General features: G+C 41.3%; 1 protein-coding gene across 1 annotated transcript in view; it reads right to left on the reverse strand.

Annotated features, from left to right (window-relative positions):
* Positions 1–18476, reverse strand: part of LOC106611370 (neurexin-3a) — a 914099-nt gene that overhangs the window by 629701 nt on the left and 265922 nt on the right. The window contains exon 8 of the mRNA XM_082955793.1: positions 2195–2398. Within this exon, the coding sequence (XP_082811919.1) occupies positions 2195–2398 (204 nt within the window). The remainder of the gene's footprint in view (positions 1–2194; positions 2399–18476) is intronic.

Here is an 18476-nt window from a genome sequence, read left to right on the forward strand (position 1 = left end):
AACAGTACAGGATAGAGACTGTAGACATATGTTGTTTCTATGAAATTATGTATCATATGAGTTTAGATAAAACACATAAAGAATATCTACCTCTTCAACACTTAAATGTGGATATGTGATGCTTGTTATTGACATTGCACTTCATACAAAAAGGTTAATTGCGTAGAGTAGTTTTGTGCAAGCAAATAATTGTAGTTGCATGGCGCTTCTATATAGGTAAAAGTACAACTTATTAAACTACAATAAGTAACATAGCCTATCAATACTACTGTACCTATTATAATAACGACTACTAACTACTATGACAAATATCCAGCTTTAATAAAGCTTTATTCAATCTTAAGGATAAAATGTGTAAATATAGGTAATGTATACCAGTGCTTCTTTCTTTTTTGCAACACAGTTGTGTTGGTTGCCTGAGGGGGGCAGCCAGCTGCAGGTTTGGCTGGGCTCTGTTCTCGGGCTGTTCGCCTGACGGGCCGCAGGCTTAAGGCCTTTGAAGGGGTGAATACCATCTTTTGACAAAGCATGATGGGAAATGGAGTTGTTCACAGAGAGTGTATATAGTATGAGTACACCATAAACAGAGAAAAGGAGAACAAACACAAAATCAAAAATCAAGAAGTTACAACTTGATGACAAGAAGATGATGTTAGTGGAAAATATAAATTGGAGCTTTATCTTTCTCAATTTCCTCTAAGTGAGAATGAGTTGGAGGCATCAGCATCCTTTAATTCTGCTGGCGGACCCAATGAGTGTTCTCCCATACTCCCTTAAAAAACATTCCTTTGAAAAACTAGAAAAAAGCGCCGATAGTACTGTTTGTCCATTTTGAGATGCCGTCACCAGTATACCCTACCTCAAAATAGTCAGAATTAATCTAAGATAACCAACAACAAAAAAAATCATTAATTTATCATTTTTTTGCCAAGATCTTAGTCGCGCAATTTTACAAGTAAAATGTTTGGTGCAGCATTTCTAAATGAATTTTTTTTTGCATGAAAACGCGTTTTCTCTCGTTGAATGACAAAGTTTTTACTGAGGAATCCCTATTGTTGACCAATCTCCAACGAAGGTGCGTAGACTTCGGCTACAGACTTCAGCTACCGACTTCGGCTACCGACTTCGGCTTGCCTCAAGAAAATGTTTTGTTTGCCAGAACAACCAAAAATGTATTTTACCGAAGTCCAAAACAAACAAAAGAGGCACAAAATGTTGTCATAATTTATGCACAAACTCTTCCAAACTGTTTAGTCTGGGAAGCATGCGGACAGCTCTTAGAAAGTCACATAACTTTACAATGCTAACAAAGACATATTATATACATTATATTATAATAGCAATAGTGTTCTGTTTAGCAATAGTGTGCTACTCAGGCTCTAAATGGAAAATATACTTTTATATCTCGTGGTGCTGTGACTGTCTCAAAAGTTTTTTTTGCAGGACTATGAAAATGGCTATGTTAGGACTATGAAAATGGCTATGTTAGGACTATGAAAATGGCTATGTTAGAACTATGGAAATGGCTATGTTAGGACTACGAAAATGGCTATGTTAGGACTACGAAAATGGCTATGTTAGGACTACGAAAATGGCTATGTTAGGACTACGAAAATGGCTATGTTAGGACTACGAAAATGGCTATGTTAGGACTACGGAAATGGCTATGTTAGGACTACGGAAATGGCTATGTTAGGACTACGGAAATGGCTATGTTAGGACTATGAAAATGGCTATGTTAGGACTATGAAAATGGCTATGTTAGGACTATGAAAATGGCTATGTTAGGACTATGAAAATGGCTATGTTAGGACTATGAAAATGGCTATGTTTTATCTGTTCAAAAGATGGGCCAGACAGCATGTTTGTCAATGACAATAACTTTCAGAATGAAGCAGCTTAAATAATGGAAAAAAGGTGAATTAGTTAAAAAGTATAGTAATTTCGATGAAGAGTCTTATTCAATCAATATCTTATGACACAGATCACAATAAAGTCCATGCAAACAAAAATAAGAATATTTGTTTATTACTACTCCATAACTTATTGCTGTCCTTTACTCTATAAATCAAACTAAGACAAAAAATGTACAAAGGCAAAGAGAAAAAATGGAGGGATGGAGACAGTGAAGGAAAAGAGAAAGAGAGAGCCACGTTTTTCAACACGTGGTGTAGTCGGTAGTGTAATACGATACCTAGGTTGACCGTGAGCTTGACCCGGCCCCCGTCCAGCTCTAGACGCAGTGTGTCGGCCGAGTCTCGCGAGGTGGTGGCCATGAGCAGGCCGTAGGCCCGCTGGGACATGAAACGCAGAGACACGTCCTCCGCCTCTGTGTGCATCACCTGGGGCATCACCACCTTCATGTACATACTGCCGTCATAACTCAAGATGGACGCCTCTGTCAGGGGGGAGAGCAAGGGGGAGGGGGGGACAGAAGGAGAGAGAGAGCGAGAGAGAGAGAGAGACAGAGACAGAGAGACAGAGACAGAGACAGAGAGACAGAGACAGAGACAGAGAGAGAGAGACAGAGAGAGAGACAGAGAGAGCGAGAGAGACAGAGAGAGAGAGAGAGACCGAGAAAGAGAGAGACAGAGAGACAGAGAGAGCGAGAGAGACAGAGAGAGAGCAAGAGACACCGAGAAAGAGACAGAGAGACAGAGAGACAGAGAGACAGAGAGAGCGAGAGAGACAGAGAGAGAGAGAGAGAGAGAGACCAGGAAAGAGAGAGACCGAGAGACAGAGAGACAGAGAGAGCGAGAGAGGGAGAGAGCGGAAGAGAGATAGAAGATAGAAATGTGTTAGGCACAACATCTGCTGTCACACATCTTGTTTAGGTTGAGAAATCTACAACATAACAACATGACATTTTCACATGCACACTCACATACACACACACACACACGCTCCCCATGCTTTTGCCCATTGCTAGTTTCCCATCATCTCTCTCTTCAGGAGAAACTCATTCAATGTATATTTTTCTGTCTTCAGCATGCTGTGGTCTCCCTGATAGCACCTTCAACTGTACTAATTTGCTAATTGGCTTAAGATGGAACACACAAACACACACGCTATTATATCTCCCCACCTCCTCCTATACCTGTCTCCACATCGTAGAGATGAGACTGGGGCAGTGCTACATGGAAACGCAGTAAATCGGCCGTGAAACAGCTGCTCTTGCAGAGCCGGCTTTACAGAGGAAAACAAGGAGACACACTGTGCTACCCTACTGTACATCTACTGATGTCCCCACTTCTCTCTCTCTCTCTCCCCCTCTTTCTGTCTCTCTCGCTCTCTGTCTCTCTCGCTCTCAATTCAATTCAATTCAAGGGGCTTTATCGGCATGGGAAACATATGTTAACATTGCCAAAGTAAGTGAAGTAGATAATATCTCTCTCTGTGTCTCTCTCACTTCCGCTCTCTCCCTCTATCTCTCCCTCCCTCTCTCTCTTGATCTCTCCCCCTCTTTCTCTCTCTCTCTCTATCCCCTTCTTTCTCTTTATCTATTTCTTCCTGGCATCCAGCCAATAGACAAAAAAACTCCACCCGGGAATAACACACACACATACACCCTCCCTCAACGCAGGAATACCACACACACACACACCCTCCCTCAACGCAGGAATAACACACACACACACCCTCCCTCAACGCAGGAATAACACACACACACACACCCTCCCTCAACGCAGGAATAACACACACACACACACACACCCTCCCTCAACGCAGGAATAACACACACACACACACACACCCTCCCTCAACGCAGGAATAACACACACACACACACCCTCCCTCAACGCAGGAATAACACACACACACACCCTCCCTCAACGCAGGAATAACACACACACACACACCCTCCCTCAACGCAGGAATAACACACACACACACACACACCCTCCCTCAACGCAGGAATAACACACACACACACACACTCCCTCAACGCAGGAATAACACACACACCCTCCCTCAACGCAGGAATAACACACACACACACCCTCCCTCAACGCAGGAATAACACACACACACACACCCTCCCTCAACGCAGGAATAACACACACACACACACACACCCTCCCTCAACGCAGGAATAACACACACACCCTCCCTCAACGCAGGAATAACACACACACACACCCTCCCTCAACGCAGGAATAACACACACACACACACACACCCTCCCTCAACGCAGGAATAACACACACACACACACACTCCCTCAACGCAGGAATAACACACACACCCTCCCTCAACGCAGGAATAACACACACACACACCCTCAACACAGGAATAACACACACACCCTCCCTCAACGCTGGGGCAAAGCAACTGCTGACAAACTCTACAATTACATCCCAATCAATATTTTATTATGTACCATCAGCTGCTCTTCCCAAAGCTACATTTATACCCATCATACCAAGTGCAATAGGATAGAGGAGAGACGAGTGGGGAGACACCTCAAGGTACAATGAAGACAGAACCAGGGAGAGAGCGAGAGAGAGGGAGGCGAAAAAGAAAAGGGGGGGACTAGAGAGAGAAAGAGGGGGAGGGGGAGGAGAGATGGGGTGGAAGATTGAGGAAGAGGTAGAGAGATGGCGAGAGAAGGAAAAAGGTAAGGTGCAAGAGTTTGTCGGGAAAGAGCGTGAAAAAGGGAAAGTGATAGAGCAAGACAATGGGGGGAGAGAGAGAGAGAGATATTAAAATAGAGAGAGATATAAAAAGAGAGATATTAAAATAGAGAGATATAAAGAGAGACAGATATTAAAAGAGAGAGATATAGAGAGAGACATTAAAATAGAGAGAGATATAAAGAGAGAGATATTAAAATAGAGAGAGATATAGAGAGAAAGAGAGAGATATAAAGAGAGAGACATTAAAAGAGAGAGATATAAAGAGAGAGACATTAAAATAGAGAGAGACATAAAGAGAGAGATATTAAAATAGAGAGATATAAAGAGAGAGAAAGAGAGAGAGGGAGATAAAGATCAAAATAGAGTTGAAACAGAGAGATGAAACACCGTCTGATACCATGTCTCTGGTTGAGTGTGAAGAGAGATCAGAGAGGTTTAATATCCCAGTAAGAGACTGTCAGATTGATACTAATTGACAGAGCTACAGAGCCCTGAGGGACAGACAGACAGACATGTCATTGTGAAGTGTTCACATGATAGACATAGTGGCAGGTTGTCTTCCACAGGGAAAAAAACACCAGGTATTCTCTAGCATTATGTGGCTGAGCAATGAGGAGAAAGACATTTTTGTTCACTGTGTATTTCCGTTTGTTTAATTTTTTTTTTTTACATAAGGCCTGCAATAAAAGACAAAGGGCTATCTATAATTAAATTAAATGTTTCCTTTATTTAACTAGGTAAGTCAGTTAAGAACAAATTCTTATTTTCAATGACAGCCTAGGAACAGTGCCTTCTGCCCCTGAACAACTGCCTTGTTCAGGGGCAGAACGACAGATTTTACCTTGTCAGCTCGGGGATTCAATCTTGCAACCTTTCAGTTACAAGTCCAACGCTCTAACCACTAGGCTACCTGCCGCCCCACATATAGCAAACGGTATAGATTGAGTGTAGTCTCTGACTTGAATCTTCTCTGTGTGCCGGACCAGGTTTCATTTATCTGTATTGATTTCGTTTTTCGTTTTACTGCTTGAGGGTTATTATTATTGCTTGGGTAACCTTATCTACTATTATAAATGTATATTTTGCGGTGTGAATTGCACAGAACACCAGAAGATGTGGTACTGCGAATCATTTCATTGTTCTATTGTTTGTTTATGTGTCAATCCAACTGGCTATTTGACCCGAAAAACAAACCCGTACTTAATTCATTCATTCATTCATTCATTCATTCATTCATTCATTCATTCATTCATTCATTCATTCACAATAGTCTGAGATTAGTTCCCTCGCCTCAATTGTTCACTTTTCACAAATGGGCCCGTATTGAGAAAAACTCTCAGGACAGCTGTGCCTTTTAATTCATAATTATTAAGAGGAAGCATCTGATCCGAGATCAGCACTCCTGCTCTGAGATTCTTTGTGAAAAGAGGCCTAGGTCTTGGTTTAACATTTGTTTGATATGAAGAAAAGGATGCAGAGAGGACATGATTGGAGAGTATGGATAATGGCAATCTTTCTACTTCAATTTCTACTCCATCTAATGTAGGCACGCATAACTGTAAATCGCGTTGGATAAAATAATCTGTGAAATGGCATATACAGTACCAGTCCAAAGTGTTGACACACCTACTCATTCCAGGCTTTTTCTATATTTTGACAAAGTTCTTGACATTTTCCGGATTGACTGACCTTCATGTCTTAAAGTAATGATGGACTGCCGTTTCTCTTTGCTTATTTGAGCTGTTATTGACATAATATGGATTTGGTCTTTTACCAAATAGGGCTACCTTCTGTATACCACCCCTACCTTGTCACAACACAACTGATTGTCTCAAATGCATTAAGAATTAAATACATTCGACAAATTAACTTTTAACAAGGCAAACCTGTTAATTGAAATGCATTCCAGGTGACTACCTCATGAAGCTGGTTGATAGAATGCCAAGAGTGTGCAAAGCTGTCATCAAGCCAAAGGGTGGCTACCCTGAAGAATCTCAAATCTCAAATATATTTTTATTTGTTTAACACTTTTTAGCTTACTACATGATTCCATATATGTTATTTCATAGTTTTGATGTCTTCACTATTATTCCACAATGTAGAAAATAGTACAAATAAAGAAAAACCTTTAAATGAGTAGGTGTGTCCAACATTTTGACTGGTACTGTATAGTATATACATATCATTTGTTGTTATTCTGTTATTTTCTGTTCTCTGCTATTGTTCATGTTATATCTCTAACATTATAGACCTGTTATATTAACCACGGACCCTCCCCAATGTTTATACATTACAAACACAGAGCTTATCCAATACTGTGGCTCACTGAAAGTGTTAATTAAAGCCAGTAATGAGGTGACAAAGCTGCCCTACCACCAGTGATTTGGCCAATTGAATCAACAAAGAGATTTAACCCATAAGAGTCTAAACCCTGTTTAAGCTGGGACGGGGAGGGGACGTTCTCCTAAGCTATACGGAATTGTTTTAACAAGGTCATACCAACGATCATTTAGCTATTTGATTTTGAATTTTAAGATTCCTTGAAGTATAAACATAAAACTAAATAATTTGATGAACAATTTTATTTGGCATTACTTCTATTATCCCATACAAAAGCATTTAATAACAGATTTACTACATGGAACCGATAGTCCCCAATAAATCATCTTAGAGAAGTTTCTTCTGAAGTGTCTATCCTATATCTTAGAGATATAAAAAAGATGAGGAAATAATATGAATATATATTTTTTTACATGTATTTAACCCCTTATTTTTGTCACTAAACAGTCTCCGTATACAGTGCAATTGGAAAGTATTCAGACCCCTTGACTTTTTACACAATTTGTTAAGTTACTGCCTTATTCTAAAATAGATCAAATTGTTTTTTTTGTCATCAATCTGCACACAATACCCCATAATGAAAACGCATTTGTTAATTGATTAAAAAGAAAACCGGAAGTATCACATTTATTTAAGCGTTCCGACCCTTTACTCAGTACTTTGTTGCAGCACCTTTGGCAGCGATTACATCCTCATGTCTTCTTGGATGTGATGCTACAAGCTTGGCACACTTGTATTTGGGGAGTTTCTCCCATTATTTTCTGCAGATCCTCTCAAGCTCTGTCAGGTTGGATGGGGAGTGTTGCTGCACAGCTATTTTCAGGTCTCTCCAGAGATGTTCAATCATGTTTAGGTCCGGGCTCTGAATGGGCCACTCAAGGACATTCAGAGACTTGTCCCGAAGCCACTCCTGTGTTGTCTTGGCTGTGTGCTTAGGATAGTTGTCCTGTTGGAAGGTGAACCTTCACCCCTGTCTGAGGTCCTGAGCACTCAGGAGCAGGTTTTCATCAATGATCTCTCTGTACTTTGCTCCATTCATCTTTGCTTCAATCCTGACTAGTCTCCCAGTCCCTGCTGCTGAAAATCATCCCCACAGCATGATGCTGCCATCACCATGCTTCACTGTAGGGTTTCCTCCAGATGTGACGTGTGGCATTCAGGCCAAAGAGTTCAATCTTAGCTTCATCAGGTCTGAGAGTCTTTAGGTGCCTGTTGGCAAACTCCAAGTGGGCTGTCATGCGCCTTTTACTGAGGAGTGGCTTCTGTCTGGCCACTATACCATAATGGCCTGATTGGTGGAGTGCTGCAGAAATGGTTGTTCTTCTGGAAGGTTCTCCCATCTCCACAGAGGAACTCTGGAGCTCTGGCAGAGTGACCATCATGTTCTTGGATGCACCTGACCTCAATTTCAAGTCTCATAGCAAAGGGGCTGAATACTTATGTAAATGAGGTATTTCTGTTTTTATTTTTAATACATTAGCAAACATTTCTAAAAACCAGATTTTTCCTTGTCATTATGGGCTACTGTGTATTTTTCTTTGATCCATTTTAGAGTTAAGGTTGTAACTTAACAAAATGTGGGGTGTGAAAAAAAGTCAAGGGGTCTGAATACGTTCGGAAGGCACTGTACTTCCATTCATGTTTTCAACTGGTACCAGGGGACCTTCAGACGTGTCCTGTGAGGCATGCGGATGTCCTAGAGAAAAACAACCGACATGTACATGTTTGTGAGAGTCTCAATAGTTTTGTAGGCCAAACCGTTCAGACGCTACAGATGATTTTGTGAGAAGACCGATTTTTTGGGATGTCTCATGGTTTGACAAACACCGCTCTAGCTCTGTCACCTTTCACCGCCGACGAGGAAGTGCAACATCGGTGGATTACAGTTTTTTACAATCACTTTGGCACTAATTTCTGAACCTTGTGGACATTTTTCAAAACTCTAGACACAAAACTCAAAACGTTCATCACTTGTAACACAGGCTTTCCAATGTTCAAAACATTGCATTGTGCATTCATATCTTTAAAGAAACCTTGCACTTGCAGAATCATTGGTTCAAATAACTAATTTATCATGAAATACGATAGGATCATTAATTTAGATCACCCACACACAAGATACCTGTCACGAGTGCTATCTTCAAAAATCCCTGTCATAGATCAGCCAAGGTGCAGTGTGTCGGTAGTTCCACATATTTATTTAGAGAACCCGAACAAAACAAGAAACAGGTGAAAACTGAAACAAACGTGACTTTCTGGGGCTGCACACACACAGCTTTACAAAAACAAGATCCCATGAAAACAAAGGGAAAAACAGGCTGCCTAAGTATGGCTTCCAATCAGAGACAACGATAGACAGCTGCCTCTGATTGGAAACCATACCCGGCCAAAAAATAGAAAACAAAACATAGAATGCCCACCCACCTATCACACCCTGACCTAACTAAACAGAGAAAACACAGCTCTCCTAGGTCAGAGCATGACAATACCGATAGTTTCACTGTGTAGTTGTTTGTACAATCATTAAATATTGTAATACAAAATATGTGACTCGTTTCATTATGCTACTACACGTAAATACATCACTGTGAAAGGACTAGTAGAGAGAATACTACCGACACAGTGGAATCATTAAACAAAATATGACATTTATTGATGAAATACAATACAATCACAACATAGGTTTCTTTGAATCAAAGCAAAAATAATTAGCTACAAAAAAAGAAAATAACAACAGTAAAATGTCAACTGCAGTGTTCCTCACGTGGCTTACTGTAAAAAGCAAAACAAAGGATTGATTACTGTAATTCTATAGCATTATCAAAATCAAACGTTTGCACGAAATGGCACACACTTCATTCATATTACCAGATTTTTGTCTAACCAACTATACACTGTTTGGGCATAATGAAAAGCACTCTCATCTTTAGTATGCTTTGCCATAATACTAAAATAGTTCAAATTGTAGAAAATTCTTCAGATGCACAGAAATATTTGCAGATACTGTTGAACATGCTTCAACATGCTGTTGAAACATTTAATTTTTTATCAGTAGAACATATGCACAGCAGATGTATTTACATTGGACTGAACAAAAATATGCTCACAAAAAAACAGTAAACTGAAAAAGAAAATTGCAGAAAAAATGTGCAGAAAAAATATATAGAAAAAAAAAGAGGCAAGAAAAATAATTAGGCAGCATCTTGCCGCACAGCTGGGTCTGGCCACAACGCCTCGTCCACATCACAGGCAATATCTTCCCTTGCCAGACATCGAGGGAAGAAGCGCCTTGAGTGCCTTATCCATCCCTGAATCGCACCCACATCAATCTCATCACATGCCTCTTCCATAGCTAGTTCAAGTTCTCTCACGTCACCCCGCTCCTCCGCTCTCTCCACTGGCTTCCAGTTGATGCTCGCATCCGCTACAAGACCATGGTGATTGCCTATGGAGCTGTGAAGGGAACGGCACCTCCATACCTTCAGGCTCTGATCACCCAAACAAGGGCACTGCGTTCATCCACCTCTGGCCTGCTGGCCCCCCTACCTCTGAGGAAGCACAGTTCCCGCTCAGCCCAGTCAAAACTGTTCGCTGCTCTGGCACCCCAATGGTGGAACAAGCTCCCTCACGACGCCAGGACAGCGGAGTCAATCACCACCTTCCGGAGACACCTGAAACCCCACCTCTTTAAGGAATACCTAGGATAGGATAAAGTAATCCTTCTAACCCCCCCCCCCCTTAAAAGATTTAGATGCACTATTGTAAAGTGGTTGTTCCACTGGATATCATAAGGTGAATGCACCAATTTGTAAGTCGCTCTGGATAAGAGCGTCTGCTAAATGACTTAAATGTAAATGTAAATGTAAATAGCCTGCACAAGAGGCATGCGCACAGAGGGCTGCCGGTCGTATACCTTCCACCGCCATGCCGAAAATAACTCTTCTATGGGGTTCAGAAATGGTGAGTATGGTGGGAGGTATTGCACGAGAAATGGTGGGTGGTCAGCAAACCAGTTTTGGACTGGGGCTGCACGATGAAAGCTCACGTTGTCCCATACTACAACGTACCGGGTTCTTTGATGGTCTGCATCATTCATACGCTCTGGTGGTGAGAATGTTGTGGAGTCTGTCCAGAAATGTGAGAATATGGGCTGTGTTGTATGGTCCAAGGTTGGCATGACGGTGGAGGACACCATGCGTATTGGAGATGGCAGCGCACATTGTGATGTTCCCACCATGTTGGCCAGGAACATCTATAATGGCTCTGTGGCCAATGACGTTTCTCCCCCTTCTTCTGGTCTTTGCTAGGTTGAACCCAGCCTCATCTATAAAGATGAACTCATGTGGGATTGCATGAGCATCCATTTCCAGTACTCCCAGTCAATATGGTGTTATCCAGTACACTGGGAAACAATGTTGCGTGTAGTGTACTGCAGTCAATATTGTACTTACATCCACATATGCTCGTCTGACCTCTTTGTTTCTTTGAGAGTTTCTCTCAAACGGCACCTTATAAAGTTGTTTCATTCTGATTTGGTTTCGCTTGAGAATGCGGGCCAATGTGGACAGACTGACTCGTTGAATGTTGTTGAATATGGTGTTGTCTTGGATGATGTGGCTTTGAATTTCTCGTAATCTGATTTCAGTATTTTCCAAAACCAAGTTTACAATGGCAGCTTCCTGTACCCCAGTGAACATTTGGCCCCTTCCTCCACCATGGTTGCGTCTCTCAGTCCTTTAGAAAAACAAAAAAACTCAAATATAGGGCTTGGACAATGCAGCCTAAAGATATTTCCCCCACAGTAGAGTAAATTCTACAGGAAATGTGTGCAGTTAGTGTATGACATCAGCCATTCATGAAGTAAACAGGTGTCACCCAACTGATACACTATGACATGGGGTGTACTACATAGTGTGAAAGAAATGTTGGTTACATACCTGTACTCCAGTCTAAATGTCCGGATGACACAGGCGACAGTAAAACGGCTCAAGTTGGGCTGCACTCTCTGTCCAGCCTCTCGCATTGTCAGCCCATGGTTGATGACATGTTCAACTAAGGTTGCTCTGATTTCATTTGAAAGTTGTTGTCTTCTTTGGCCATGAACTCCTCTACCAGCTCTACCCCTATCTCTCACTCTTCCTCCCCCTCTCATTCTCACCCTCCCTCTTCCTCTTCCTCTTCCACTTCCTCTCTCTGCAACGGCTTCCATTGTTGTTTAAAAACAAAAGGTGCTCACCTGTGGTCTTTTCATAGTGCTTACTTCCTGATTGAAGTGGTAACAATTAACCATTGAGGTGTTTGGCCAGGTGGCACATGTATTGGCCAATTAGCTCATGTTGTGTCATTTTGAATGGCAGTGTTTTGAAATGGCAAACATGTGACTTTATGTCAGATTGTTGTGTCTTATGCAGAGAACTGTGTGTAGTGCATTTAAAAAGTGCCATTTTGAATTGTAAAATGTGTGTAAAGCAGAAAATGTGTTTAGACTTTTGGAGACTTGAGAAGAGGTTTTGCTCTCTGTGTGTCAGTTTAAATAATTGTGCTGTATGATGAAGTAGACCAGGAAGGAACGCTTAATTAGGAAGCTGGAGCATGGATCTGAGAATGTGATTGGGGGACAGAGCAATACTGTTGTGACTTTTAATCATTAATTTAGAACTATCTGATTCTATTGTCCTAAAACACTGAGCTGTGAGCATGTAAGTGTCTGTCTTTGTGTTATGTGTTTATGTGTTTATGTGTTTATGTGTTTGTGTGTGTGTGTGTGTGTGTGTGTGTGTGTGTGTGTGTGTGTGTGTGTGTGTGTGTGTGTGTGTGTGTGTGTGTGTGTGTGTGTGTGTGTGTGTGTGTGTGTGTGTGTGTGTGTGTGTGTGTGTGTGCATATCTGTGTGTGTCAGCCTCTCCGAGATATCTATTCAGATTACCTGTTTTGTGTAAAGGACAAATGCTGCCAATGTGCTCTCTAGTAATGAAAAGACTTGCCATAGATTAATTAAGAACCAATCCATGTTCATTATACTGTCAGTCTCCCCTGAGACAGCCAATAGACGCCATGACAACTAGACTCTACTGTTCCCAATGACTCCCCTGTCCTTTTGACCATGTGTGTCAGTGTAAATTTAGTCATCAAAAGTAGCGACTAAAATATTTTGTCTAACACATTTTTGCGGTGGCAATTGACGAGTCTATAAGCAACATTTTATTTTCATTTCAGATGACTAAAACGAGACACGACTAAATTATCTATATGACTAAAATCTGACTACTAAATGGACTGGATAAGAGTTTTTGGAGAGAATGATAGCTTTTCAATGATAGGCACGATTAATATAAGCAGCACAGATGCACAGCGCAGGTCTGTTCAGCTGTGGGAAGGACGCTTCAAACTCGGCACACACAGCCTACATCAGCTGGTGAGCTGCGGGGGAGCAAGCAATGAGTACGGGCAGACAGGCAGACAGGGTCCGCTCCGGCTCCGCCTCCGATTGTACACATCGCGCAGGCGATTTTCTTGCTTTCCCGTGGCTAACCAGTCACCACCAGCTTTCTAGTTAGCTACCCTTTGCTTTACAATATTAAAAACAATAGCACCATTGACTTTAATAGTAAAACAACAGTCTAGCTATGTTTTTCTCTCCCTTGATTATTGAAAAGTAGTCTCACTCAACACTCCCACTTTCCCCGCTGGTTTTCATAGTCAGGTTATTACCAAATTACCATTCATGAGAGATTACCATTCAAAAGATATGACTCATAATAACCAGCGCTACATTTGTTTCTTTCTACTGAGCAACGGCGGGACACATTTTACATTTATAAAGAATATCTAAAACTACTTGCGACAGGACCGTTAACCCACCGTATCGCCAGAGTGTTTGGAGTTCTAACCCCTTTTAAACATCGTGTGACTGCGCGACAGACTTTTAGGTTGTACCATCGGATTCATTTTTTTCCCTTCTGCATCCATAGATACCTGTTTGATTAACAAGGGCTGAGCTACACCAGTCTTCGATAGACAAGGGCGGATCCCGAAGGGGTTGGGTCTGCCATACACAAATGTCTGTAGAGTTGGAATGGTTTGAGCTACAAACTATTAAAAGCGATCTATGGAAACCTGAAACTCTATGAAGCTCACAAGCTACACAAGAGTCATTAGAAGGTAAGGGTTCTATGATGTTACATAAGAGTCTTTAGAAGGTAAGGGTTCTATGACGCTAGACAAGAGTCATTAGAAGGTAAGCATTCTATGATGCTACACAAGTCACCCCTACAAATCAGCAGGTCTAGACAATCTGGACGCTCTCTTTCTAAAATGATCAGCCAAAATTGTTGCAACCCCTATTAACCTGTTATGGCTAGGGGGCAGTATTTTCACGGCTGGATAAAAAACGTACCCAATTTAATCTGATTATTAGTCCTGCCCAGAAACTAGAATATGCATATAATTATTAGCTTTGAATAGAAAACACTCCAAAGTTTCTGAAACTGTTTGAATGGTGTCTGTGAGTATAACAGAACTCATTTGGCAGGCCAAAACGTGAGAAGATTCTGTACAGGAAGTACCCTGTCTGACCATTTCTTGAACTTCTTTGCCATCTCTATCCATTACAAAGGATCTCTGCTCTAATGTGACACTTCCTACGGCTCACATGGTCTCTCAGAAGGCGGCAAAAAGCTGAATGACGTAATTCAAAGCCCTGGCTGAAACACACAAGCGCTTTTGCTAAGTGGTCTATCAGAGGACAAAGGGCATAGGCTCGTGCACTGGCCGCCCCCGTCTTTCTGTTTTTCCCTTTATTTGCTGAAACACAGATTCCCGGTCGGAATATTATCGCTTTTTTACGAGAAAAATGGCATAAAAATTTATTTTAAACAGCGGTTGACATGCTTCAAAGTACGGTAATGAAATATTTAGAAATCTTTTGTCACGAAATGCGCCATGCGCACGACCCTTATTTACCATTCGGATAGTGTCTGGAACGCATGAACAAAACGCTGCTATTTGGATATAACGATGGATTATTTTGGACCAAACCAACATTTGTTATTGAAGTAGCAGTCCTGGGAGTGCATTCTGACGAAGACAACAAAGGTAATGAAACTTTTGTAATAGTAAATCTGACTTTGGTCAGGGCTAAACTTGGTCGGTGTCTAAATAGCTAGCCGTGATGGCTGGGCTATCTACTGAGAATATTGGAAAATGTGCTTTCACCGAAAAGCTATTTTAACCTGTTATGGCTAGGGGGCAGTATTTTCACGGCTGGATAAAAAACGTACCCGATTTAATCTGGTTACTACTCCTGCCCAGTAACTAGAATATGCATATAATTATTGGCTTTGGATAGAAAACACCCTAAAGTTTCTAAAAATGTTTGAATGGTGTCTGTGAGTATAACAGAACTCATATGGCATGCAAAAACCTGAGAAGATTTCATGCAGGAAGTGGCCTGTCTGACAAGGTGTCGTTCTTCTTGTCTCTGTTTATTGAAGAGTGAGGATCTTAGCTGTCCCGTGACACTTCCTACGGCTGCCATAGGCTCTCAGAAGGCGGCAAAATACTGAATCGTGGCTTTGCAGGCTCTGGCTGAAAAAAAGTAGCGCGTTTGGGTAGTGGCTGGTTACAGTACTGTGAGACTCAGGCTCGTGCCTGCGTCGACCGAAAGCTTTGTTTTCTTTCCTCTGTTTAGCTAAATGGACATTCCCGGTCGGAATATTATCGCTTTTTTACGAGAAAAATGGCATAAAAATGGATTTTAAACAGCGGTTGACATGCTTCAAAGTACGGTAATGGAATATTTAGATTTTTTTTGTCACGAATTGCGCCATGCGCGCGACCCTGATTTACCATTTCGGATAGTGTCTGGGACGCACGAACAAAACGCCGCTATTCGGATATAACGATGGATTATTTTGGACCAAACCAACATTTGTTATTGAAGTAGCAGTCCTGGGAGTGCATTCTGACGAAGACAACAAAAGGTAATCAAACTTTTATAATAGTAAATCTGATATTGGTGAGTGCTAAACTTGCCGGGTGTCTAAATAGCTGCCCGTGATGGCTGGGCTATGTACTTAGAATATTGCAAAATGTGCTTTCACCAAAAAGCTATTTTAAAATCGGACATATCGAGTGCATAGAGGAGTTCTGTATCTATAATTCTTAAAATAATTGTTATGCTTTTTGTGAACGTTTATCGTGAGTAATTTAGTAAATTGTTAGCAAATTCCCCGGAAGTTTGCGGGGGGTATGCTAGTTCTGAACGTCACATGCTAATGTAAAAAGCTGTTTTTTGATATAAATATGAACTTGATTGAACAAAACATGCATGTATTGTATAACATAATGTCCTAGGTGTGTCATCTGATGAAGATCATCAAAGGTTAGTGCTGCATTTAGCTGTCTTCTGGGTTTTTGTGACATTATATGCTAGCTTGAAAAATGGGTGTCTGATTATTTCTGGCTTGGTACTCTGCTGACATAATCTAATGTTTTGCTTTCGCTGTAAAGCCTTTTTGAAATCGGACAGTGTGGTTAGATAAAGGAGAGTCTTGTCTTTAAAATGCTGTGAAATAGTCATATGTTTGAAAAATTGAAGTTTTTGTATTTTTGAGGAATTTGTAATTCGCGCCACGCCTATCATTGGATATTGGAGCAGGTGTTCCGCTAGCGGAACGTCTAGATGTAAGAGGTTAACCTCTTACATGTCAGCAGAGTACCTTAGCCAGAAATAATCAGACACCCATTTTTCAAGCTAGCATATAATGTCACAAAAAACAAAACCACAGCTAAATGCAGCACTAACCTTTGATGATCTTCATCAGATGACACAACTAGGACATTATGTTATTCAATACATGCATGTTTTGCTCAATCAAGTTCATATTTATATCAAAAATCAGCTTTTTACATTAGCATGTGACGTTCAGAACTAGCATACCCCCTGCAAACCTCCGGTGAATTTACTAAATTACTCACGATAAACGTTCACAAAAAACATAACAATTATTTTAAGAATTATAGATACAGAACTCCTTTGTGCAATCGAGGTGTCCGATTTTAAAATAGCTTTTCGGTGAAAGCACATTTTGCAATATTCTGAGTAGATAGCCCAGCCATCACGGCTAGCTATTTAGACACCCACCAAGTTTAGCCCTGACCAAAGTCAGATTTACTATTAGAAAAGTTTGATTACCTTTGGTGTTCTTCGTCAGAATGCACTCCCAGGACTGCTACTTCAATGACAAATGTTGGTTTGGTTCAAAATAATCCATAGTTATATCCAAACAGCGGCGTTTTGTTCGTGCGTTCAAGACACTATCCGAAGTGTAAATAAGGGTCACGAGCATGGCGCATTTCGCGACAAAAGATTTCTAAATATTCCATTACCGTACTTCGAAGCATGTCAACCGCTGTTTAAAATCAATTTTTATGCCATTTTTCTCATAAAAAAGCGATAATATTCCGACCGGGAATCTGCGTTAAGGTAAACAGATGAAAGAAAACAAAGCATGGGGTCGACTCGGGCACGCGCCTGAGTCTCACAGTACTGTAACCAGCCACTATCCAAACGCGCTACTTTTTTTCAGCCAGAGCCTGCAAAGCCACGATTCAACTTTTTGCAGCCTTCTGAGAGCCCATGGGAGCCGTAGGAAGTGTCACGTAACAGCAGAGATCCTCTGTAATGGATAGAGATAATCAAGAAGGGCAAGAAATTGTCAGACAGGGCACTTCCTGCATGGAATCTTCTCAGGTTTTGGCCTGCCAAATGAGTTCTGTTATACTCACAGACACCATTCAAACAGTTTTAGAAACTTTGGAGTGTTTTCTATCCACAGCTAATAATTATATGCATATTCTAGTTTCTGGGCAGGAGTAATAATCAGATTAAATCGTGTACGTTTTTTTATCCGGCTGTGAAAATACTGCCCCCTAGCCATAACAGGTTAAACAAAACAAACAAACCTAGGTTAGAAACAAACCTAGTGCAAGCCAGCCTGTAGCGTAACACAGTACACAAAGAACAATTCCACACACAGACATGGGGGAAACAGAGGGTAATATACATTTACACTAATGAGGTAATGTGAACCAGGTGTGCGGGAAAACAAGACAAAACAAATGGAAAATGAAAGGTGGAGCGGCGATGGCTAGAAGACCGGTGACGTCGACCGCCGAACGCCACCCGGACAAGGAGAGGGACCGACTTCGGCAGAAGTCGTGATAACTGTGTTAACAAACCTCCAGACGAGCTTCAATGCCATACAACTCTCCTTCCGTGGCCTCCAACTGCTTTTAAATGCAAGTAAAACTGAATGCATGCTCTTCAACCGATCGTTGCCCGCACCTGCCAGCCCGTCCAGCATCACTACTCTGGATGGTTCTGACTTAGAATATGTGGACAACTACAAAAACCTAGGTATCTGGTTGGACTGTAATATCTCTTTCCAGATTAACATTAAGCATCTCCATTCCAAAATTAAATCTAGAATCGGCTTCCT

This window comes from Salmo salar, chromosome 09 (assembly GCF_965601325.2).
Source record: "Salmo salar chromosome 09, fSalSal1, whole genome shotgun sequence".
In the NCBI taxonomy this organism is placed as follows: domain Eukaryota; kingdom Metazoa; phylum Chordata; class Actinopteri; order Salmoniformes; family Salmonidae; genus Salmo; species Salmo salar.